General features: G+C 44.1%; 1 protein-coding gene and 1 long non-coding RNA gene across 3 annotated transcripts; one reads left to right on the plus strand and one right to left on the minus strand.

The window, feature by feature from the left end:
- Window positions 1-500: 500 nt before the first annotated feature.
- Window positions 501-21,441, minus strand: LOC308056293. Of its 2 annotated transcripts, XR_013924769.1 has the most exons (3): window positions 12,184-21,441; window positions 9,492-9,598; window positions 501-2,750 (listed from the first exon to the last, which is right to left on the minus strand). It is a non-coding gene; the product is annotated as an uncharacterized lncRNA (long non-coding RNA). The 2 variants fall into 2 exon arrangements; XR_013924768.1 differs by lacking the exon at window positions 9,492-9,598.
- CPLX4 (complexin 4) lies at window positions 2,749-23,204 on the plus strand. Its single transcript, XM_080371412.1, has 3 exons — window positions 2,749-5,057; window positions 8,119-8,206; window positions 21,449-23,204. The coding sequence occupies exons 1-3, from the start codon at window positions 4,891-4,893 to the stop codon at window positions 21,674-21,676; spliced, it is 483 nt and encodes a 160-aa protein (XP_080227538.1). The 5' UTR covers window positions 2,749-4,890; the 3' UTR covers window positions 21,677-23,204.
- The last annotated feature ends 2,329 nt before the right edge of the window (window positions 23,205-25,533 follow it).

Raw genomic sequence — 25,533 nt, forward strand, 5'->3', positions numbered from 1 at the left:
TACCTGATACTGGAGAGCTGATGGCATTCAGAGGCTGAGGCTGCACCTGTATTGAAGAGACATGACTGCTGATGGTTACAAAGGTATGCTGAATCCAGCCTGGGTTCATTCTGTGTGAAGGGATTATATCCTCTGCATTGCAGTCTAATGCAAGACTGAATCTAACCTAAAAGATTTGCTGAAAAGCTTGTGTTGCATATTGGACTTGCCTTCAGTAGTAGACACTTGGGTCAAAATGTAAAGTAGTACATTTCCTTCTGTGTCTTAACAGCAAATTGAGTTGCTTGCTGGCTGCTTTGAGAATACAGAGTACCTCATTTTTGTGAATTGAAGACTGCTTGTATCTCTGAAGTTTGTTCTTCAGATTCCCCAAACTGCTCTGCTGTCACCTGGGTGCTCTGCTCCTGTTTGTTGGAATACAGTGTGCCTACCCAAAACAAGTCAGTCTGTCTCCTTGTGGTTGTTTTGTTTTGTGTGTTCTATCCAGTGTGTGTCTGTGGTAACCTCCCACAGGAAGATTACAAATTCCCTCATTGATCATCACTTTCCCCCAGCCAGGAGCAGTTTCTCTAATAGAGGAGGAGAGGAGTCTTTAATTGAATCTGTTCAAGCTGAGAAAGCCCTAAAATACTTGCTTCTCTCTTTCTGTGCAAGTGATCTAATGTTCTGACTTAGATAAAAGGTGACATCCTCTTCTAGAAGGGTGAAGCAGTTGCGGGAGAGTCTTGGTCCTCTCAAAGAACACTTAGATACTTCTGAATCAATGTGGTTGGAGTTGTCTGGTGTGACTTGTGTTTTGGGAACACAGTCCTGTAGAGAAGGCTGGGAGCTGGATGCTTGCCTGCCTGTAACATTTTTGTGCTGGCCTCCCTATGAGGCTTTTAGGTTTTGCTCTGTGTGATTTGCCTGTTACGAGAGTCTGAATTCTATTCTGGTGTTGGAGATGCCTGCATTCTTCAGGTATGGAATGCAGACTCTTTTCATAGTACCCATGTCCATCAGATAAAACAGAAACTGAGCCTTTAATTTTTATTTCACTTAAGCTAGAGGGAAAGGAGGCTGATTTAAAGCAAAGGAAGCGACAACATGAGTATTTGTTCAGCAGCTGTCTGTATGTTGTCATTAAGCCTGTGATCAGCAAAAAGCAGTAAGTGGTTACTGACTTCAAGGCAACAGGTAAAGCACCTGCCAGGAATGGGAATTATTCTGGAGGTACTGGTCCCTGTTGATACCCAAGGTTTAAAACTTGATGCTTTAGGTAATCTGTAAGCAATTAGTTCCTTATCAGTGTTTATTCATTATTTCTGTACACAGATTTGTGTTAAATATCTAAACCCACAACGAAATGAGCAATTCACTAGCAAGCTATGTGATGTCTTCAGAAGTTCAGTCACTAGGCTTTTTTTTGTGTATGTGTTTCTCATCAGTTTCCAGTGCCAATAGGGCCAGTAACTTTTCAAGTGCTTTTTGCTGTCTTGAATTTCAAATCTAACATTGAAAAGCCTTTTGCTATTAGGAACGTTCATAAGACCTCTCAAGACCTGGTAGGCAAGATCTCTCAGGTTTTCAGCAATCCCTTCTCAAGCCAGTTTTCAGCTTTCTTGCCTTCCCAGTCAATTCTGTGAAAGCATCTCTTCTAGGCAGAAGGTGGTGTTAACACTTCTGTAGGGATCAAAGTCTCTACAGCCAAGACTTGTGCCCAAAGTTAGCAAAGCTTCTCCTCAGTAAAGACAAACAGCACAAAGTTTACAGATACACTCCCTGTACTCTTAGAGAAGACTGAAACATAATACTGGAAAAATCAGTGCTGCATGTTGTATTTGTGAAGTGCCCAGTGGTGCTCCCTGTTCCGGTCAGGAGAATTTTACATAAAGATGAGCCAGCTGCTGCAAGTGGACTCGAGGCATTTGGCACTGAGTAGTGATGTCGCAGGACAACATTCTAGCATTTCATCAAGTAGCTGTCAAAACACATTTATTTAGAGGAAATACTAACCATCAAAAGTTAGATTTATCTGCTCTTAAACTTGTGTCATAGCATGCTTTTCTGTGATGTGTCCCGTACTGTTACTGGACTCATCTGTGCTTTAGAATCAGCATGTAAACGGTGGCAATATGTTAGTTTAACCTGTTCAATGGCTTTTCCAAGCTGCTGAAAACCTCTTTGTGATCTGTACATGGTTCATGCAGTGTTTCTTGGCCCCTTTTGTGCCACATGCCTGTGTTAAGATACAGCTTGGCTGTGGAGCTGAAGCAGATTGAGAAGATAATCTTCCAGCTGCTGCTGTCTGTGTTGCCAGTTTCTGTTGTTAGCTTTGTGCTGTAAACAGTAGGTGCAAAGGTGAGCAAGACCAAAACTTTTATGCAGTGTTGTGATGCCCTCTTTCTCTAGCCACCATCTGTTTCTAGAGATGCCTGAACTGACCAAGTGCCTTCTTCCCCTCACTTTGGATCTTCTGTCTCCCACTCTTGAGATGCACTGTGCTCTGAGCAGTGTGGGGCAAGTCACTTACATAAGTCAGGCTGTAGTTCAGGAGCTAAGGACCTTTTTTTTTTTCCAGGGCTTGCTCTCAGAGCAGTATTTAAAACACCAATAATTTTCTAGAATTTAACCCTTTGCTTTCATTTCTTCCTTTTAAAGTTGGCTGTGTAACAGAGGTGCTCTTCTGTGCTCTTCTGGCCTTGTTCTGGGTCGTGGGGTTGCCACTACTGCTCAGCTGTCAGTGCTTCATCCAAAGACTGACCCTCCTCCTGAAAGAGATGTTAGGTTAGGCCTGTTTACAGGACTCTCAAATACCAGCAAAGTGAGCAAGGTTTTGGTTTTAGCAGAAGGCAAAAAGGGTTGCAGGTCAGAACCATCCCTGCTTGTCCATATTGTCTTCAGGTTGGGAAAATAACAGAGAAGTACCATTGGGCAGGGTCGGACAGCACTTACCAGGTGATAGAGTTACACAAGAATAAGGGAAGTAGTAATGGCGATGCCACGCTCTGCTGGAGCTGGCGTGCCTGCACACCTACAGCTGTCCTGCAGTGGGCCCACAGCACTAGCTAGCTAGATGTGAGCTCTTGAACAAACACAGCCTTCAAAATGCAGCAGGACTGCCTGTGGGATGCCTCAGCAAGGCAGCGAACTGAACCAGGGAAGTCTTTGGGTGTAACAAAGTCAGAGTAACTTTGCCAGGTCCATTCTGAAGTAACTCTGAAGCAGGAGCAGTGATACCTTGTGTATAAACTTAATGCTGGGGTTGTGGGGTTTACATTTTCCAGATCACAAACTTCACTTGATTTTATGCATTCAACTTCAGACTTAATACATGCTCAAGTTTAGCATTCTCTGCTTAAATTGGGATTAGCTGTCTAATGCCTGTGTTCTCAGTTTTGTTAGCCATTTGGACAAGCGCAGTACAGTTTGGGTAATCAAGGTCAGAGATGGTCAAAGGTAAGAAGCTGATTCTTCCCACAAATTCTTGCAATTTATGCCTAGTTCTGAAAGTGCACAGTGATGGTAAAAATAAAGTTTTATTTAAGGAAAATGCTTTCTAGGTATCTGTAGTGTATCAAAGTAGTTTTGTTGTGATTTGGAATTTGTGCTGCTGAGTGATACTCTGTTTCAAAAATAGTTTCCTGTATAATCACTAATAATCCAGGATTACAGAACGTCCTGGGTTTTGGGGTTTTTGTTTGTTTCTTTTTTAATAGTAACAGGTCTGCTTTAATTAGAAAGGCTCTAATACAGATTAAGGCATTAGGCAAAGGAGAATCCTCCCATCTCTCAGTGAAATTATGAGTGCTGGGAGAAGCATTTAGATAATCATAATTACAGAACGTTTCATTAAGGCATGAGCAGCCAGTCATAGTAGGATAAATGCTCACAACCCAAATTCATGAACTTTTAAGATGTAGCAGATTTTCTTTCCCAAAATAGTCTATGATCTAGGTGGCAGATCCCGCAAATCTTCACCTGAATAGACCCAGTGAGGTTAATGATGTGAATAAAAGTTTGAAGGATAAGGACCTACACAAGCAACCCAAACACAACAGATACCAAGGCTGCATTATAGCATACAGAATCAGTCAGATTCATTTCTCTACTAACAAGATTAAAAGCACTAGGTGTTCTCTGCAGCACCAAAGGGTGATCTAGATGGAGAGAACCTGGGGAAGAGTTTAAACAAACCCTAAGGAATGCAAAATAGCAAGATGTGATTTGCTTTTTTCGTGATTACTTTCTTGAAAAAAATAGTAATGCTAGCAGTAATGACCTATTCATCTGTGAGACAAACCAACCACATGAAAAGTGGATGAAGAAAAATCATTCAATGTACTTTCTGTCCAATGCGATAAAATGTTAATGGATAAAAAGGATTGGGTTTTTTGCTTAATTAAGAATTCCAGTTTTCAAATCTCATTTAATTGTGTAAATCTAAAAGGGTTTTCTGCTCAGTAGCCTCAATTTTACAATTTTATTGTGGCCATTTAGTCAACCAGGTTTTTAATGCAGGTCTGTTGTGTTCCAGGGAATGTTTTCATCTCTGTGGAAGTGAGAGTTTCAAGACTGAAGAAGTCAAAATGCCTTCGCATACTATAATTGATTTTTTGTGTATGTCTACAATTAGCTTAAGGTATTAATATAAAAAGTAGGTAGCTGCATCTAATGATTTTTTTGGAGTAATCTGAACCATCTGCCTCTAGATATTAAGGAGTCACTCTTTAATCCAGATTATGGCTGACAAACTGATTTTGGCATTCACATTTCACTAGCATTGTGCCCTTGAAGAGCTGATGTAGCTGTAGAAACTCTCTTGCTTACAATTGTTGGTTTTGAAAACATTTTTGGTTTGGTTTGACTTCCTTGTAGTTGTTTGCTTATAGCTCCTTTTTTCTTAAGAAGATGGCCTTTTTAATGAAAAGTATGTTGAGCAACCAGGTAAAGAATTTGGGACTTGGAGGTGGAGGGGAAGAAAGCAAAGAAGAAAGCACTCCTTCTGATCCAGCAGCAGCCGCAGGAATGACCAGGGAGGAGTATGAGGAATATCAAAAGCAAATGGTTGAGGAGAAGTGAGTACCTGTTCCCTTATTATCAGTATGGGGCTGATTCTTGGTAACTTTGTGCAGATAAAAACATCCCAAGAAAAAGCCAAACATCCAGCTCTCCCGTTTTTTCTAAAGCAGACTAATCTTTGCTAGAGAGGCTTTCCAAAATAAAAAGTTCACCAACTGGAAATGATAAAATATTATCCTCCCCCTCCAACCCATCCTACAACTCTCTCTTACACTTTCCTGTGATCTCCACACCTTGACATGCTGAACTCATTCCTAGTTGATGTTACTTTATCTGTAAGTTTTTTCCATGGGTATAAAGCTGTTTGTAATGCAGGGGTTAATTCTAAAATGTATTATGATTTGTTCTCCTAGAACTCCATCTGGAGTACACTTTCAATACATAATCTTTTCTTTGTGCAAGTTTATTACGGCAAAAATGAAAAAGTAATGAGTGCTATGTTAAATGGATGTTTTTCATCTAGAGAAAAGTTTTAAGATGGTTATATTTTGTAGTTTCATTTTCAGTTACTTTTTCTAAAATCTATTAAATAAAGCAGAACTTTTCAGCTGATTAAATCTCACTTTTATTTTTTCTGTAATTTTGATCTTTACCACTTGCTGTGTTTAAATATCAAAACAGAAGCAAAATAAAGGACTTAACATGTAGGAGTTCAAATCATGCATAATTATAAATAAAACGATTGACTTCTAAATCTCAAATGCATCTGTTCCTCTAATGGTCAATTACATAATGGTTGTGTAAATCCTTCGTGTAAGATGATTATAGGTGAAAGGTTAATCACTGACGGAATTTGAGGTATCCAGGTCTGTATTTAGCAGCAGCCATTTATATCATAAAACCTTGAACAGGTATCATTTCATTTGGAATAAAATACAGAATGTTTTGCTCTGCAGTTTGTCAAGGGATATTTAAAAGATAAATAACCACCTGCCAGCAGGAGGATGCTTTATTGAGACTGAGAAGCAAAACGGGATTCCTGAGAATAGGGAAAATGCTTGGAAAAATAATTATTTTTACAATGTTTTCCAGTGTGGCATGAGTTCATTACATGCTGAACTGTACTGAGGAATGGGTGCAGGAATGCTCAGGAAAGTACCGTTTGGAACAATAATAGGAGTATCTGATGTACTTTCAGAGAGCAAAAATTAGCTCAGGACAGTGCACACTGGTGCATTGCTGTAAATGTGTGTCAGAAACCTCTGTCATGGGCAGAATGTCTGTTTTCAGGGCACTGGATTTTACCCAGTTTTCAGCTGTACAAGAGTGGAGATCAGAGAAGTGCCTCGGTGGAGTCACACTCGGGCAGGGTTTGGCCTTTGCATGACCATTCAGGCCTTGGGTTCTCCTCAGGTTTGGGTGGGGGTTTTTTGGTGATAAAACACACAAAAATGCACAGATCACTGTTTCTCAGGAAAATGTGTAATACGCAGGAACAAACAAGTGACCTGCACTGGCAGTCTCCAGCACGCTTGCGTAGAATTTGCTTCCAGCATTGCAAGAGTTTAAGCAAGAGGGGACCACCAGTTTGTGCTGTATATCACAGGCTCTTGACTGCCACGTAACTACTCCCACATCTGTTCCCTGTTCCCACAAAGCTTCATGTTCCGGGGAATAATTAGATCCTCCAGAACAAAAAGGTGTTAAGATTAGGCCAGACACTAGGGCCCAGGCAATGGTGGGAGATGGGCTGAGTGAGTTTTGCCATGTCTTCCCATGATGCCAGGACAACTGAAAAGCTCAAATTCACCTGAGCAGAAAATCCCCTCCTGACCCTCAGCCCCACAGGACACCTAAAGGGATGTGTAGTCATGCTGTGCATGCTGCCCTGTGGAAGCATATCCCAGTACTGACTATGGCTGCTAATTGCTTGACTGGAGGAGTGAGCAACAGAAGAGGAAGGTGGAGAAAGAGAGGGGAAATATTCCAGAAAGGCTAAAAAAATCTCTTTCCAAGCTTCCCATCAATGGCTGGCTGAAAGAAGTTTAAGATGGCTTCCAGTTAATGTGCATATGAGAGAGAGAAACCCAGAAACTCATTTGTGATTTGTGGAAGCAAAGAAAAAATAACATTTCACCTTGCATGTAGCTTTTATGTGACAAAATACAGAAGAAAATCAATGTTGCTGTAGAATTTCCATGACAATGCTTCTGGGGAAAAAAACTGAAGGGTGGGGGGGTGCGGGGGGGGGGGAAGGTGAATGTTACCACATGTTACCAAAAATCTTTGAGGAGACACATTTTGCAAATAAATATATAAGTAATCTAACCAAAAAGTGTGCTGAAGAGTTCTTAAATCTAATGAAAGCTTTTTATAAAATCACAAACAAAAGAAGTACTTTTCCATGCAGGGAAGCTGTGGAATTCATTGCCATAGGATTTTCTGAAGGAAAAGACCAGGAAAATTCATAGGTGACAGAAGCCATCCAGGGCTGTGAAGGACAGTGCTGTAGAGCCGATTTCCAGCTCTAGTACCCTACACTACTGATTTTTGGAAGGTGGGCAGTTTTGATACAGGGTGCTTATGCTCTTGATTTTCTTCTGTAAGTGTCCACAATTGTCTACTGTTGGCTATTGGACTCTAGGGTAGGTAAATTTTTGGTCTGACCCAGGAAGACCGTTCTGCCATTGTGTGTGTTGTTATCCTATGAGAATGTCACATTCATAGAACAGGAGCATTGGCAGGCAGCCCCATCACTATACGTGCTCTGATGGAATAAGCAAAGCATGAAGTGTAACTTTGTTCTGCTTATTAGAATTGTTCATTGTTATAATGAGCAACCACAGCTAGTACAGGCACGAAGTCCAGACAGGTAGAATTGGCTTATCCTTAGTTCTTCACAGGACTCAAGGGAACTGTTCTGAGAAAAGCTTAGGGTACAGGAGGCCTGGCTCCTTAGCATCACTTTATTGATACTGTTCCTTTTTGTGCCTTTGGACAAGTTACAGCACTCTGGGAACAATACCTGCATGTAGCTTTTTGCAGCCAAGCAACTGGTTCCATGTAAAAGGCTGTATTTTGTTAGCATCTTGAAGAAATGTTTTTTCTGATTTCCAGGATGGAAAGAGATGCAGCATTTGCACACAAAAAAGCAGAGCGAGCCTGTCTGAGGGTTCATCTGAGAGAAAAGTACAGACTCCCTAAGGTAAGCCTGTAGTTCACCATGTCATCTGGTGCAGTGGCCAATTTTAAGACAAACTGACTTCCAGTGCAGAGTTCTGAAAATGGCAAATCACCTTCATTAGTGGGAGCTCCACTGCAGCTCAGTACAGAAATGGAGGAGGCAGGAGCTATGGTTTCCCGTAGTGACTGCTTCTTTTAGACCCTTTTTTCTCTGCTCAGTAGATGAATCTAGTGGAAAGATTCTTATAATCCCTCTCTATACTGTCAGATCTGAAACAGATGACTAGGCAAGTTGAGTCATCTGATCTGATCAGGTTTCACAGTTAGTATAGGTTCTTAACTTAGCAACATGCAAGAGTTTAAAAAAAAACTATAAGCAAATACGTGAAGTCCCTGAAAACTCCTCTACAAGCTGTATGCTTGAGTTTTGCTAAACTTCTGAAGGCTCATTTTTACTATCTTCTTCCAAGAAGCACAAGCAAACTGTCCATTTTTTTTCTTCAGTGCTCTTGACACTAGCTGTCAGATGTTCCCAGGAAAACCAAAATATAAACAGAAACTTCAAGCAACAGAGAAATATGGAGGTTTGTTAAAAGCAGGCAGCAGCTGCAATAGTTGCTGGATGATGACAGAAAGCATAGTTAGCATTTAGGTTGATAGTATTTTCCTGACATAAAAACACGTGGATACAAACAAGGATAGCTCTCTTCTGTATTTAAAAGTGTTTTCCTGGTTTAGAAGGAAGACTTGCTCCTCTGTTTATTTTCTGATCATCTTCCAGTTTTTCAGGGATTTAACTGTAGAACTCAAAGGTTTATCAAAGTACAGGATTCAGCACTAAGCTTGTAATAAACATCCACAGATCTTGCCTTCTTAAAAAAATTTAAATAAATAAAACTTCAAAAAAAAGATTAGAAACGTGAATATTCTGGAGACAATATCCTGTCACAAGAAGATGATGGTTCTGTAATGAAGAAAGCTGGTATCTCTTGTAGAACTGTGGGCTGAAATTGAGGTGAGCTAAGGGAGTGAAAGCCAGAGAAGGATTCTGCAAAAGAATCAAGGAAGATAAGCCCACAGCAGAAAACGTTAAGTGAATACTTGGCACTCATTTTAACTGCAGGGTCACTATGAATGTCCCTAGATAGGTTTCCCTATGACAGTCTCTTTTATGGGGGTGAATCAGAGGAATTTTCTCAGCTCAGTGTTATCAGAGGAGGTTATTGAACGGTGAAGGGCACACCAGAGCCAATGGGTATTTACCCAAGAATTCTAAAAGATTTCAAATTACGAATTGCCAAACTTACCAAGGCATGTAGTCTGTTGTTTAACCTCAAAAGATGGGAAATGTGAATACATTTTCAAAAAAAGGCTCCAAGAGACACATAGGGAACAACAAATCAGTAGTTGACTTCTGTAAGGGAAATGAAGGAAAACTACTAAAGATAGCTAGCAGATATACGGGCAAGAATGATATGATGGGGAAAAGAGAAGTAAGACTTTTGTACCAGACAGGCCAGCCTTTTGAACCTGTTAGCATGCTTTGAAGGGATGACTGTTCATAAGGGTGAAAACAATTAGTTCTAGTTTTCAAAAAACAACCAACCAACCAAAAATGTTGGACAATTTCCTTCCCCAAAGACTTGTTAAAAGAAAACAAACTGTTGTAGGGTGTGAATGAAAGTCCATTAAGTATTGAATATTATTTTCCATTCATTCTGAAGAAGTGACTGAAGACTTGTTTGTGCAAATTAGTACCAGGGCCTTTACCACTGTGCATTTAAAGGCTCCCTGAAATTAGAGACTCTGCTCTGGGCCACGGAATTGAAAGGCTTTGTGTCTGTCTGTGACTTTCCAGCACTTGGTTGTGGTATGTGGGTGCAGACCACTTGGGCTTTCCAGTTTTGTCCAGAGTGGGTTGCAGTGTTAGATGCAGCCCAGAGAAAGTAACTCAGGGTTCTGTGCTTGGAAAAGTTGTCATTTTGTAAACTTCTTCCATGGGCAGGAGAGAGGTAATATGGGACAGAGTAGTCTCTGTAGGGGTTTGGATCATGCATCTGCTCTGAACTACTACTACTGCCACCACCACGACCACCACCACCTACAGTAAAGATGTTAGCATTTTTTAAGATTTTGTTTATGTTCCACAAGGAAGTATTTGGTGATTCTTAGCAATTTGGGACCTTGTTTATATCACTAGCACTCACCTGCCAGCTCTGAGTCATTACCATTTGTTTTCTGATCGGTACCTTCCAGTGCTTTTCTGATTAATTAAAATGGAGGAAAGTAAAGAATCCATCTTGTGTAAATTTAGCTAATTTAGTTTTTAGAAAAACTGTAGTATTTAACCCAAGCAAGTCATTTAGGGACACTGTCATCAATGGAAAGAGACCAGCACTTCTAGCCTCATCTATCCAAACTTTCACATAAGCATTTAAGGCAGAGTTGGGTCACCTTCCAGTGGCTCGTGCCTCTTGCAGAGGGAGGTGAGGTTGCTACCTTAGACCAGACAGCTGAAATCAGGTGACATGTATTCCACTCCCAAGACACTGGTTCTTCCAATGCTGTAGCTAGAATTAGCAGAACAACCTGATCTTTGATTTTGTGCTCACAAACCTGAACTTGAATCTGAACTCAGTCTTAGGCAGAGTTGCACATAGATCCCAGAGACCTACATAGGTCCAGAGACTGTGTAATATGGTTCAGATCCTTCTGAGAGCAGGATCTGTTTCTTGGACTTACTGGATTATTCTATTATGTATGTGCATAATATTTATTGACTTCATGTTCTGGTCTCTCACGTTTCTTTGGTTTAGCCTAATATGCTGTGTTACTCTGCAGTTAGCATCATGATGCAGGATCTCCAGTTGCTGTTGCTGACTTGGTAGATTTACTGGGAAAGGGGGAAAGCTTAAGAGCTGTTGCTTTCCACTCTGACACACAGAAGTAGAACGTGTGTTCCCATAGCTTATGATACCAATGAGAGCCTTCCCTCTGCTAAAACCTGGGTTGCTTCCATCCCTGAACTTGAGCCTCTATACAAGTAGTGAAAAAATTCTGGAAATTTCTGGAAAGTCTTTGGACTTTGGACAGGTTTACATAGGGACTTTATTCACAGATCATTAAAAGATCACGTGAGTTCTCTCCAAATCTTAGAATGGCGGTAGTTTATATGCTATTAAACTGCACTTAGCCTGGTCACTCCTTCATTGCTTATAAAAGATTTCTAATGAGGTTTGTTTTCCCAGCTTCATTTAAGATACCCTTCACATACAGTTATGTCAAATATGACTTCAGTGACTTGCTGCAAATCTAAAATTTGAGCAAATGCCCTGGCAATAATGGCTCTTTTCTGGAGTCCTCTGCTTGCTTTTCCCTCTGCAGACAGTGTTATGACCATGTGATCTGTGCTCTCTCTGTGTTTCTCATTCCATCTCCTGCAGTCAGCAGAGCTTGGGGCTTGCTGGTTCATTGGTCACATGCAGATATGGACTTCCTCATGTTTTGGTGGCCCGTTTTGTATCACCAGCTTCCAAATAGAATGAACCGAGATATGTTTAACTGAAGCCCCAGGCTCCTGCTCTGCGGCACAGAACCACAAAGGTATTCAGGTTCTGGGCTCCAAGGGATTTCAAGGAAATTAAGAGCCTCCATGCCCCTGCGGGTGCCAGCCCAGGCAGACAGAAGCCTGATTACTGTATCAGTGTGATTAAAATACTCACAAATTCTTTTAGAGAAAAGTTACTGTACAAAGACGCTGGAGTCAAGGCAGTATATGGCTCATGCTTCCAGAACTATCCCTGCCCCTTTTTTAGTCTATATTAATTAAGCAGCAGTAATGAAATTAACTATCGACAGGGAGTTCAACACATTCAAAACACATGCAGCTAACAAATTCATAATGCCTCAGGGTACTTCATTCATACGGCTCAGGGTTCCGTCACAGAGATGAGGGAACAACAGGAGCCAGGAATCGGCCCGAGGCCTGCGGGCACCTACCTGGTTAGGGCCCAGCCCGGGGAGAAGCCGAGGGAAAGGCCCTCCCAGCCGCTGCAGAGCCTCCGGGGTTCAGCTCCGAGAAAGCACGAGCACTGCGCGGGGCTGAGGGCACCCGCCCGGGCTGTCCCGCGCCGGGCGCTGTGGGCCGGGGAGCGCAAGGCCGCCGGTCCGGGTAGGCCCGGCGCCCGCCGGCCGCCCCCGCCCTGCCCAGCCGGCGCCCGCCGCCGCCGCGCGGCCGAAGCCCTCCTGCTGCCCGTGCTGCGCGGGCCGCGCCGCCGGAAGGCAGCTGCGCTGCGAAGCCGGCCCGCGGCCGGAGCCCACGGCGGGGCAGCCGGCGCTGAGGGAGAGCTTCGCAGACGTTGCTTTTTCTTGTACTAGTTGGCAGGGTTCAGAAGCAGCCGCCTTTTCTCTTGGATTTCTTTGGGAAGTTATTCAGAATATGTTTAATGAGAAGTTTATAACAAGTCCGTTAAAAAAAACCCCACCGCTTCATAAAAAGGTGTGCTTTTCTGGAAACAAAAATTTCCAGTAGTGACTGTAAAGACAGAAAAGGAATTATGATTTTAAAATTGTTGGATCTTTTGATGTTATCAAAATTCTGATGTGCTAAAATGTCACACAGATGTTTTTGCACAGAAACAGGGTTTTGTGTGTAATGTTTCTACCACACCTGGCTAGCAATACTAGCCTCCCTCGCACAAATGATTTGTGCTTGCCTTTCTGAACTGAGTGGGAAGGATTTAACCTGGCCAAAAGTATTAAAGACACCAGAGATATTTTGCATCCTTTCTTGTCCTTGATCTGAAAGAATTTGAGAAAAGGAGTGGGAATGTCAGCCAAGGGTTCTTAGCGGTCTGGTTTTTGTGGCTTGGTGTTTGCTGTCCAAACGTGCCTCACTGAAGTCTGCCTGCGTTTCAGTGAAACTTAGGTCAATGGCATTCAGTTCAAAAGTATTTCCTTCACAGTGAGGTGACCTACCCCATCTTCTTGTACCTAATTTGCATTTTAGATGAACTGAAATATATTATGTTGGTTGAGGTGGAGTTTTGAGACTGAGACGAACAGCCCAATGCAACTCTGGAATCGAAGCAGAAAGCCTGGGATAACTTAAGGCCAATGAAAGTTTCACTATGAAAAATGCTTCTGTGATGTTCATTACAAGAGAGCCCTGAAGGCCATTCAAGCAGTGTGTTGGCACCACTCAAATACGCAAGCCTTGTTCGGAAAATGACATGTATCGGGTCTCCTGGTCTAGCCCTCTGGACTCTTGCCCACAGATACCAGATTCAAGAGCCTGCCAGTCAGCCGGGCTTTCCCAGCAGATTATTTAAACCCACCACATATTCCCACTGTCTCCAAGGACTGATCTTTTACTTTATAGCCACCTCTCTATATATCATCTCCGCTGCCTTCTCCCACAGTGCTGAACTTTTTCAGATGGCTCCACCAGCTGCCATTTTTCCTTCTCCTCAGAGTAAATTACTACCTTAACAGAGGGCTCAGTCAATCACTTTCATCTACCTTCAGATCTGCAGGGACAGAAGTCTGTGAGCAGTGGGCCTAATGGTTAAGCTTTTCCCTCCTCCTGTCAGTGGCTACTGGTGGTGCTTTTGGCGAGTGGTTAGTACAATCCTGCTATCCTGACAGAGGAGCCAGATGCGAAGGGTTCCTCATGGAGGACACATTCCAAGGAAGTCTACCGTTTGCCAGTGAGAGGGGTTTTGTAGTTTCCTCAGTGCTCTGTGGATCTCGTGCTAAATCTGCACTCCTAAATGAGTCAGTGCTGGGGCATGCTTTCTGGTGCTCGAGTGCCATTACCCCATTGCTAAGCTACCGGACAGTCCCTAACACAGTCTGAGCCAGCTAGCCCTTTAGGGTCCATCACCTGGCATGAATTGGGAGCAAAGGCAAATGTGACTAAGGAATTTAAAGCCTGTCTTAGAACCTGCAAGTAATAGGATTGAATGTTTATGCATTTTCTGCGCCAAGCACAACTAAACACTACAACATTTGCAACAGTCACTGAAGTGTTTAAAGACTTGCCCACTGAAACATCAGAAATGCTGGAAGGAGAGGACCCAGCAGTCAAGCAACTATAAATTGACAAGGTCGTCTAGGATCAGAAAGTGATTACATGATGGAAACACGAACTGTAAATCATGCATTTTTTCTGCAGCATCAGTTTGATGCCGTTTTTAGCCCTGAGCCGTCATAGGCCCTCTAGTGTCATGTTCATAAAATTGCACCGCTCTTAAAACAGTTACTCGATTGAACCCTAAGGACAAATTACAGTTTGGCTTAAAAGTGAATCGACCTTGTGACTTAGATACAATTATATCATCTGTGTTTTCCCAGTCGGGCAGGACTCACCTCATTCATAATCGGGGATGAAAAATTTATTTTTCTCTAACTTTGAAAACATGGGTTTTGCAACCAAAACCTTGCTAACTGACTTTCCAAGAAAGGGAAGCGCTGTCTTAAAAATCTATGGCACAATGTTTTGAGACAGGTACTGGGGCCGAAAAAAGCAAGGGAAAAAATGATGTGAAGAAAGCTCAGTTAAGCTGCCTCTCTATTTGCCCTGCCAATGTGTCGGTGTTGAACAGAGCTTTTGTAAGCAAATTTGAAGTGAATACAGTTCTATTTAACAACTCATTTCAGATCAACAGACTCTCTATAAGGATGTTTGACTTTTAAAATCATCTGAAGGTACAGTTCATCATCTTCAGGAGTGAAGGCATATTGCTGCACCTATAGCTTCTCATTCAAATGATCCCTTTACATGGAAGTGTTATTAGCCTCTCAGTCTTTCGCAGATGGTTATCGAGGTCACACGCTTGCCTGTACCTGAACCTTGATCCCTTTTTCACTCCTAGAGGCGTTGCTATTCCAGCTGCAGGCCTCTCTATAGAAACACAGGTCTGCACTGAGCAGCTGAACATCTCCAGGTGTTACCAAACCTGCGTACCTCCTGCCAACCGCACAGGTCATCTGCAAGGCAACCTGCTGGCCTGGGAGGAATCAACGGTGCTGAGCTCTTTTGGCTCAACATTGCAGTCTCCTGTGAACCAGACAGGCTGTGTGTTGTGCTGCCTGCTTACGGCATAAGGCCCACACAACCAACAGGGCCTGGTATAAGCACGGGATCTGCTCCACCTGTGTAAAGCTGATATTTGTTACCACAGCAGATGCATTAGGGGATTGTTGGCACTCTCTCATACCTATAGCCTGGCATCAAAAAGGCTAGAGAAATGCACCTCATCTTCAGATTCCCTCCAGACAGAATATCCACCTGGAAGAGAAAGGGGTAGGCCTGGAGAAACATGTATATACATTATTGCATGACTGGCGTCATATATAGGGGCAGAAAGAGCAATGGCAGATTATCCGCTATGCTCTTCTGTGTTCATCAGCTGCAATATACCGTTTGTTCTGGGCTGTGAGTGCTCAGCATAGTGACAAGAAAGAGCAAAACATATCCTGAGGGCGAGTTTAATTACAGAAAGATTAATAATGAAAAAAAAAAAAAGTACAAGATTTTAAATGGTTGATTGGATTGTAAGCCTAAATCTCTAAACACCAGCATTTTAATTAGCAGTTGAGTAGTAAAATATCATTAGGCTTTGTTTTCCTTTTGGAGGCATATGCCAAGCCAGCTACTGAACACTTCCCCATGGCCTTACCATGTTCTGAGAGGCCCCAGCTTTAAATCCCAAGAAGGGCTAATTTCAAAGGCTTCAGGATGCTTATGAGCCTGGCTCTCAACTAAAAGTCAGTGGAGCTGGGTGTCTTGCTGTGATTTTGAAAGTCTCCCTTCTGCAGTGTTTATTTCAGTTCTGAGGTGGTGTTCAGGTCTCCACAGCTACCTTTGGCTGACCCCCCATGAACATGCTGCCACCTCATAGCACCCAGGGGCAGGCAATGGTGATCTGCCCCATCTCCAGCAGTATCTTGGCTTTGGTACACATTAGGTGCTCTTTGGGGCCAAATTTCAGTAATAAGAGTAGAAGGCTTGCCTCCAAGGTAGGGCAGGAGCTCTAAGCTGGCAAAGAAGATATTAAGCATGTACTTAGCTTTGCTGATTTGTGGCAGTTGCAAGTAAATTTTGCAGGATATGCTTTTCTGCACTTGTGTCTACCTATTCAGCATTTCTTGGTTGAAGGTCTGCTTTCTTTTCGTCATCCCTTACGAAAACATATATCTGGAAGAAAATGAAATTATTACATGCATGCTATATGTCCCTGAAAAAAATTCAACTCCATGATGCAACATCATGGCAGAAAAATGCTCTCAGACCTGTGATAATGCATTAATTATTTTGAAAAATGAAAGTAATTTCAGGTAGCCTGTAGTATGGGACAGAAACCCTGAAAATCACCAGTATCAATCACTAGCACATATTGTAAATAAAAGCATGACATTCAGGACCAAGCAGGGCCCTGTTTTCAGTGCAAAATCTAAAGCTCCATGCTATCTGGGCCAGATTTATAAGAGAAAGCAGTCCCTTAATGAACCTAATCCTATTAACAGAATTGTCAACTTAGGTTTGTCACCAGAAAGATGTTTTTAGCCATGAGACATTTGATCTGTGGGCAACTTTTTAATCTTTGGAGTATCCAATGCATTACCTCCATACAAAACATTTTTTTAAATGAGATATACAGATAAATAAATATATTGATAAAAATAAAACCCACACAAAACCCTTTTATTCACTTACTGCCTTTTTCCTGAACTGGGATACAGTAACCAATTAACTTCTGCAAGGTTTAAACAAAGAGGCTTGAGGTGCTATTGCCTGTGATGCAGGAGAGGCACATCTGACCAGAGGCACATCCAGCCTGTCCAAAGACCTTGTCTGCAGCACAGCAACCTCTCCCCATGGGCCCCACCGTGCCCTTCACATTGCTGGTCTGCACATATATCCACCATGTCACCTCAAATGCCACTGCTCTCTGTCAGAGTGTTGTCACACAAATGCTGTTCTTCTGTCCACGTGCTGGGGGTTGTGTTGTGCTATGTGAATATATGATGCATGAAAAGCACCTCAGGAAGGGACTATGTCATCTGCCCCAAGCAGGTGGATCCCCTCCCCTCATCAAAGCACTTCTGTGGGCACCGCTCTACAAGATTCTCTGCTACTGAACAGCAGGATGTTTTTTTGTTCACTGATATTTAGAGGGAAAGAGTATTCAGCTGCAATCAGGTGTCTTCTCAACAAGCGCTGCTAAAGACATTGAAAAGGAAAGCTTCTCACCATGAAAGGGACATGCAGTCATGTAATCTCAAACAGCTCTTGCTCTATTGTGCTCTGATGGGAATATTGTTAAGACTTGATTTAATGAATAGCGCTGTTCTAGAATTAAGGGATTTTTTACTTGTATGCAGCCATTACATAAGCTCTAGCTGTGCCCCAGGGGATGCACCAGCCAGGCAGAAAGAGAAACTTGTTTCAGGAGAAGCTCTTCAGTGCATACAGGCTTTAGACAAGTATCTGAAAACAAGTATTTGCTAAGCTTGAAGAATTATTTTGCTGATCTGAATGTTTTCTTAATGGGCCAGAGTGAAACAGCTGTGGATCTCCTGTGAGAAAAATGGAGCCACAGTGTGGTTGTCAGAGCAGTGGGATCAGGATTTTGCTCCCCAGGAAGGTTAAGGCCAGGGAGCCAGGGGACCCCAACACAAGCAGTGCCCCTGCCCACTGGCATGGTCCCACAGGCTCCGAATGCAGCGGGAAGAGCTGGGGCTGGCAGCAGGGTCCAGCAAGTGCCCAGTGGCTGTCCAGGAAAAAAGGCATGGTCTCTCCTGGAGAAGCAGTTAAGAGGCCAGGCTCAGCAGGGGACCACTGTGGCATGGGCACAGCTGTGACCTAGCTTAGGGCAGGGCTGGGGGCCAGTCATGAGCTGAAGTGGGGTTTCTAGGCCCCAGGGGTAAGGGGGCTCTCAATGACGTCAGCTTGGGCAACAACACGCTGGCGTCCACAAGGGCCCGACAGCTGGGATGTTGAATAGCCTCCCCCACCCCCGACCCTCGCACTCCAGACTGTGATCCCTGTGTGAGGATGGTGCAAGGGGGTGCTTATGGGGGGACGACAAGGCTGGTGGTTCCAACCCATGTCTCCTTGTCCCTACTTGCAAGGTACCTGCAGCCCTGCTGCATTGCTTATCAAAAAGCCCACTTGCAGGACAAGGCAAGATGAACTCTGGTTTTGTATGTAATTGGTGCAGTCCAGACCTGATGAATCACAGGACCAGGTCTGCCTGCCTAAGGATCTCTGCACATAGGCAGAGCTAAACTTTATGACAGGGTAAGTTAGACCTAGGGAAAGCAGTACACCACACAGCGATGCTGGAAAAGTGTGGCTCCCCTGTGGATTATTCTGTCTGTGAGCTTTGATCTCTTTTGTTTACAATCAGACTTCGTATAAACAGGTGTTAAGACTGTCTGTTTTCTGTACACCTCTGTACCATGTATGTATAAAGAACTCTGTGTTGCACCTGTAACAAAATGGACCTGAGCCCGACTACGTCAGATGCAAACCCAGGATCACCAGGCACTAAGGCTCTATTGCCTGTGCTGTTGAGTTGTCAGACTAGTGTCTGACCCAGTTCTGGCCTGGGCACTCTCCCAAGCAGTTCCCAGAGCCAGTTTGGGAGTTAGGACTGGCATTCCCAATAGGCAGTTAGATGGGACCACCCTGTCTGATAGGGCAAGAGAGTTCAATAGCATCACGGTGGGTTGTTCCAGGCCAGCTGGCCTTGGGGCAAGAGACCACTGCCAGGCATATTTAATTTACTAGAATAGATGTTGCTTCTGTGTTCTCAGAGATGCTAAAAGGGTGTCTAAGCACTTGCAGAGACCTGGAGACTATGGAGATTAAAAGTCATCCGGAGAGAGGCCATCCAGTCCAGTGCTTGCTTGCCAGGGTCCAGAGGGGCTTTCTGTATAGGTTTGTAGAGCCCATGGCCCCAGCTGTCCTGTCCATGAGGTCTGCCTGTTTTAGGTGCTCTCTGTGGTTCAAGCTGAGTGTATTCTGATGCAGGGTAGTGTATCTGGCCAGATGACAGTCCCTACGCGTGTGTATGCTGGGACAGCAGGGATCTGCACACCCTGCTCATGCTTAGACTGCACGCTGCTGTTTGACAACAATGTGGTGCATTTCCAGCACCACATTTCTGATCCCAACTTTCAGAAGTGAGTGCTTGGGGCTGCAGGCTCACTGTGTAGTTGGACACTTGCAGCATTAGCCTGACTTTAACAGCATCCTGTGGGAAAAATCTTCGGGTCTCTCCTTGAGAGAAAACAAGCTTTAACCCAATTCCACCAGACTTTTTTAAAAACAAACAAACAAAACAACAGGTAAAATCAGAAACTTAATCCTATATCTCCATTTCAAACCAAAGTAATGGAATCATATCTGTCAAATTTTGGAAGAAGGAGAAAAGGCCATACATTTCTTATGTGTTGCTTTGCTTGTTGTTGAGCGACCCTACCCTGCAGAAGCTCATACTAGGTCTGTTCAAGGACAGCATAAATGCCAAGTGATTAGAGGCAGGTGACTTTGGCAGAATTGTACTGCTTTAGACTACATCTGAATACATTCTTCTTTGGTCAGAGAACACTCTGAATCCCCAGGCTGTGTTGTGCATCACATCTCAGACTTTAGTAGGACAGTGGGCTTTGGTGCAAGAAGGCATCAAACAATTGTTCACGTATCATCCTCTACTGCTACTTGGGAGAATTTCAAAAGGGTTAGCTCCTCTGACATCCAGCACTCGCTGATTAAAAGTTTAACACATTTCTTTCCTGCCACACAACCAATAAAGAACACTTCTGCCAATTGGGATATTGTTTCTAGCTTCCACAGATCTGGTAGCAGCAACTCTTACCCAAACAGGTCAAGAAATGTCCTCACCCATTTTAGCCACATGGTAGTAACAATCATGATACACTCTCCATATTTGCCTAAGAGGTATGGGGAAGAATCAGGTTCAAGGGAAGTACAGTTATTGTAAACATCATTTTCCAAATATATGTAACAGTAAATAGTGGCTCTGCTGTCAGGCATCCCAGTCTGCCTGTCCTTGCTAAGGCCTGAGACGATGCAGACATTGCTCATATCTGTCCTTCCATTCATTGTTGCATTCATTCATTCATGCAAACCCAAGACCGCTCTCACTCTCAAAAACACCTCCTGCTGACAGCGCTGCTGCTTATTCATATCAGGCCCTTGCTGCTGTCATGCTTCATTTTGGAGATGTAACGAGGCATTAATGCTTATCTTTGATGTGTGAACTGTGTCAAAATACCCTGTTCTTCTGAGCTCTGGATCTATCACAATCCACCGTAAAATGTGAACAAAATCACCATTGTTTGAAACATAGACACAGCCCCACCGTTTCAGTGGGCAGGCAGGAAGCAAGTGTGTGTAGCACTTATGGCATCTCAGCCCTTTTAATTGCTTAACCAGCTCCTTCTCCTGTCTCCTTTTGCTCTCTCAGACTCACACCCAACCTTCTATCCTCTCTTTTGTTGTCCAAGTCCTCCCATTACCCCACTTACCAGCACTGCTCTGATTATGTGTCAGGCAGCCCCTGTTCTTCGTCACAATTCCAAGATGCCAACCAAAGACTTAGATATAGTTTAGACATGGTTCAGGGAAGATGGGGACCTTCTTTCCAGTAATTCTTTACTAAGTTTAATGCATCTTTCTTCAAGAAGGTGTCAGTTTAGTGCTGATACCTAAAAATGCCCACCACAAATGAACAGGGGAAGGGTAGCCACATAGTTTTTCTAAAGCTATGGCTTCACCAACCAAATCGCACAACAGCTGATAGCCTAGGCAGTAGATTGCAGCAGGTCTTTGGTGGATACAAGTAACTTGTGGTGGATTTCCTGCAGCATCAGCATGTTACCACAATTAACACATGTGGCAGAAGCTTCTAAAATGCCAAATGACACTGAGGACTTTGGTTTTGACACTACTGAAACCCTTCAAAGAAATATAATTGGCGTTTTTCTGAAAAATTCTAGCACTTGTATGGGGGCCGACTGAGTGCCTGAATTCCTAAGTGGCATCTAAAAACTCTGAAAAAACCCTGCATATGTTTCAGTTCTCCCTAAAACAAACAAACAAACAAACAAACAAACAAACAAACAAACAAACAAACAAACAAACAAACAAACAAAAGCAAGACTCATCATAGACCCTGGGATAGCAGACATACTCTCATGTACTGTATCTATTTTCTGCTTCTTGTATCAGAGTGAACTGGATGAGAATCAAATACAGATGGCTGGAGACGATGTGGGTTTGCCAGAAGACCTTCAGAAGATGGTGGCAGAAGATCAGGTGGAGGAAGAGGACAAGGACTCTATCCTGGGACAGCTGCAGAACATCCAGAATATGGACATGGATGCAATCAAAGAAAAGGCACAAGCCACCTTCACCGAAATAAAACAGGCAGCTGAGCAGAAATGTTCTGTGATGTAGAAGAGACACCACTATCCAAGGGCTGTAAATTCAGTCTTGTCTCACATGGGCTGCAGAATGCAGGCAGGCAGAGGAATGCATTTAGCTCTATAGCATTAAATGTAAATATAGAAAAGTGAGAAAGAGAAACTTAAACCCCGAGGGGGGATGTCAAAATGTACATGCTGTGACTGCTTAGTGTGAAGTTAGAACAGATCCTAATTTTTTAACATAACATTTTTCCCCATGGAAAAAAACGGAATTAGAAAAGCTAATATTGGGGGGAAATTGTGCCTTTTCCCATGTTTTCAGAGCCATCAAGATGCTATCAAATGTGTATTTTTTAGCAAAATTGTGCTTCTTATATATAACATATAGGTAACCACTCATTTAATAACCCTTTCAGAAATAAACACATATATTTCTAATAAAAAAATGTCTGTTTCAAAAAATATGAAACAAACCCAGTACTCAAATGTTGATGTTTTCTGCAAAAACTTAAAAAACAAGGCTTTGACCATCTCTGTACTAAATATAGCAAGAAGCTAAAAGCGAAGTGTATGACTTTACAGCTTGGGACAAAAATGTCAGCATATACAGAACTAGTGGGGACTTGTAGGGAACCAAGGCTGGGTAGCTATCAGCAATACCTGGTCAGTCCACAATGCAGACTTTTCCAGGCTGCTCTAAGTTCACAGCCTCGTGGTCTTCAAATGCAGGTCAAACATGAAGTGGCAGCAGTGTCCCTCTGCCTGGCTGCTATGTGTGCCAAATGCTGGGGCCTGCGGTACCAGCAAATAACTTGTATAGGCTAAAACAAGCTAGGAGTTATCTCTATACAAGGCTAAACAGAAATCTGGGCCACCTGAAGGATTATGCCAGGGTAGGTCAACTAAACGCTGAGAAAAAGCATGGCTTTCATTAGTGCTAAATCTGAGTCTGTGGGACAGGCAGGATCTGATTCAACGGCTTTAGATTCAGGACCAAGCAAGATTATCTTTGCTGCTGTGCAGTTTTTTTCTGGGGAGAACCCAAGCAGGTGCTGGCACGACTGCCTCCAGCTCCTCCAGAAGCAGAGCTGATGCCGGTTAGCAGCTGGCGGCTAGAGGAGGGACGGCTCTGTGCTGCAGCCTGCAGTGCTGTTGGGGCTGCCAGCTGGGCCCATGCAGCCTGGGGCAGGCCACGGGGGCTGGCAGAAGTTATGGCCCACAGCCCCATGGTGGTTAAGGCAGGTGGGAGCACCAGCCTGTCTCTGCACTTGCATAGCCCTGGCAGTTATCATGCATGACAACCCATACAAAAGTTGTACGGCCCTTGTACATGGACAGTGTATGCAATGCTGCTCCCGAGGGGCTTGGATATTGTATAAAATTAAGGACTCTGTAAGCTGTCCAAGAGCTAGCCTGTGAATGAAATTTGTGAATGAATATATGTAGCACCTTCCTACAGGTTTATAAGTCTCTCTTTCTCTCTCTCCCCTCCCCTCTCCTCTGTCTCCACCCAATCAAGTAAAAACATTCATTTAAAATTAATAAATGCACAAAGTATGGTTTGTCTCTTCTTTCTCTCTTTCCCTTCCTTCCTTTCTCCCTCTGTCTTTTCACTTTTGTCTCTCCCTTTCTTCTTTTCTGCCTTTTACCTTCCCTCCCCTCCCCTCTTTTCTCTCTCTCTTCTTTCCTTAATCCTGGCCTCCCATACTGGTCTGTGAAGTGCTAAAGATAAAATTGCAACACATTCCAGCTGTGATGGCTGCTTTGTACTGAGCCTGCTTTGCTGGGGTTGGCCCACGTCATCCAGCCCCACAGAGCAGCGGCGGCTGCCAAACCCCAGCAAGTTGCAGTGCTTTGAGAGATGCTGGGCAGTCCGGAGAACTGGCTGTCCGCAAGGTCCATGGCCCTGGGCCTCCAGTTAAGCTCAGGACTGCACCTCCAGCCCCTGCCCAAACCATGCTGTACCTGGTGTTTGTCATCAGCTTGGCCACAGCCACATCTGTGCCTGGCTGCAACACAGTCCCTGCAAACAGGCTTGCCAGCTGGACCTGGGACCTGCCTGGTGATCACTGGGCCAAATCCCGACTTCCCAGCTTGGCCTTGGACCTGCCTCCCTGCCACAGCCCTGCTTGGCCTCCCGGAGCTGCCGGTGTGCCCAGCCACCTGCCTTGGTCCTCCCTCGCACCTCTCTGGGGCAGCATGGGGCTGAGCCCTGCCCCACTGCCTGGGTACTGTGGCAGCCTCACCGCTCCTGGCAGCGATGTGGGAGCTACCGGCTCAGGGACAGGCCGAGGTGGCAGCTGTTGTTCCTGTCCTCTGTGGGACCGCTCTTGGATGCAAGAGAACATCTTAGGAAGGCTCCTTCAGCAATCACTATTCAAATATAAGCAGCATAGAGTCATTTGAAAAATTATCAAATATTTTCCCTGTTGTAGTCCCAAGAAAACAGGCCTTTTCTTCTCGCTTACTTCTTTCTTGCTTAAGAATCATACAAGTTGTCAAGTTTACCTTCCTTGTTTTTCCCAGAGGATGCCCTCCTCCACTCAGAAAAGGATGTCAGCCACTCTCCCGTTGTAATAGGTCATTTCTTTAGAGAAGACCTATCTTCAGCACATTCATCAAGCATCAGAGCTAGCAAATACTAACACTGACTCAAACACTGCCTAAAACCAAGAGACTTCTGATCCTATTTCTGTCTCTTGGGATCCTTCTCTCATGTCAACAGAGAATTTCATTATCTGTGTAGAAAGACAAGTGGGCTCTTTTAGGTGGTCTTTATATAAAGTAGTTAAAATAGTTGCCAGCTCAGTTCAACCGGCCTTTGACTTGTGGGAATCAATCAGTTTCCCTCTGTATTTGTATAAATATTTGTAGGTGTCTCTGTACTGTTCTGTTACTTTACAGACTGCATTGTCTTACCTATAAAACACAAAAGTAAACAAGCCTCAGGCTTTTGACCTTTGAATTAAAATGTGCCTGGGACATCCTGAAAATCTTATTGAAAGCATCTGGTGGTTTAAAGGAGCTAATTAAATTCATCAGCACATATAGGATCAGCATTTTCATGGTTTAAAGGGTCAGAGAAGAAAGTACAGTCAGAATCACCAAACAAGCAATTAATGAGATTCCAAAAACATGTCAGAGCTGGCAGAGGTGAGCAGGGCTGGGAGGTGGCTGCAAGCTGGTGCAGGACAGGGGCCCTCCCCATCCACAGTGTGGGATGCTCCCCAGCCCTGGCACTGGCCACAGCCATGCTGGTCTGCTGCTGGGAGGGGAGCAGGCTGCCCTAGGCACCATTTTTAGAGCCAGAGACTTAAAAGCTCTCGGTCTGGAGTGGCAGAGCTGGGCTACTTTGCACGAGGAGCTGGTTTCTGCCCTGAGCTTGCATACAGTTTCCTTGGCATGCTGCGGCTAGGGCTTGCATCCGCCTTGTGGCTATCATCAGGCTGTGCACAGGAGTGATGGGGCAAAGTGGGTCCTGGCCCCGTGCTGGGGGGGGGGGCAGAACTGTTGCCCCAAACGCCCCTAAGAGCCCCCTGCACAGGGTGCTGTGATTGCCAGGGCACAGCTGCCCTCAGCAGGAGTCTGATTCTCACCCCACTGGAGGTGGCTGCCCTGCTCCCTGCCAGCACCAGCAAGGTGCAGCCCTGCAGCCCTGCCTGTCCCTGTCCTCAGACTGCAGCTGCAGGCCTGGGGAGGCACGCTGATAGGAGGTGGTGGAGCCACATGTCACCAGAGATGCAGTTCTCTAGATGCTTAGCCCAGGGGACAGACCATGGGGAAGTCTGGAGCAGAGCGGGCCAGGCTGGCAGGCAGTGCACTGACTCTAGTCCAACTCTTAAGAGAGAGGAAAGTGTTTCTCCAGTGTCTTGCACTAAACAGCCTTCT

This window comes from Falco punctatus (genome assembly GCF_963210335.1).
Source record: "Falco punctatus genome assembly, chromosome: Z".
Classification (NCBI taxonomy): domain Eukaryota; kingdom Metazoa; phylum Chordata; class Aves; order Falconiformes; family Falconidae; genus Falco; species Falco punctatus.

What these genes read in the sequence shown, in the direction of transcription:
- CPLX4 (XM_080371412.1), top strand. Translation starts at nt 4,891, where the DNA reads ATGGCCTTTTTAATGAAAAGTATGTTGAGCAACCAGGTAAAGAATTTG. An exon ending in AAGCAAATGGTTGAGGAGAA is followed by an intron (nt 5,058 to 8,118) that starts GTGAGTACCTGT and finishes TCTGATTTCCAG; the next exon opens with GATGGAAAGAGATGCAGCAT. An exon ending in AAAAGTACAGACTCCCTAAG is followed by an intron (nt 8,207 to 21,448) that starts GTAAGCCTGTAG and finishes TTCTTGTATCAG; the next exon opens with AGTGAACTGGATGAGAATCA.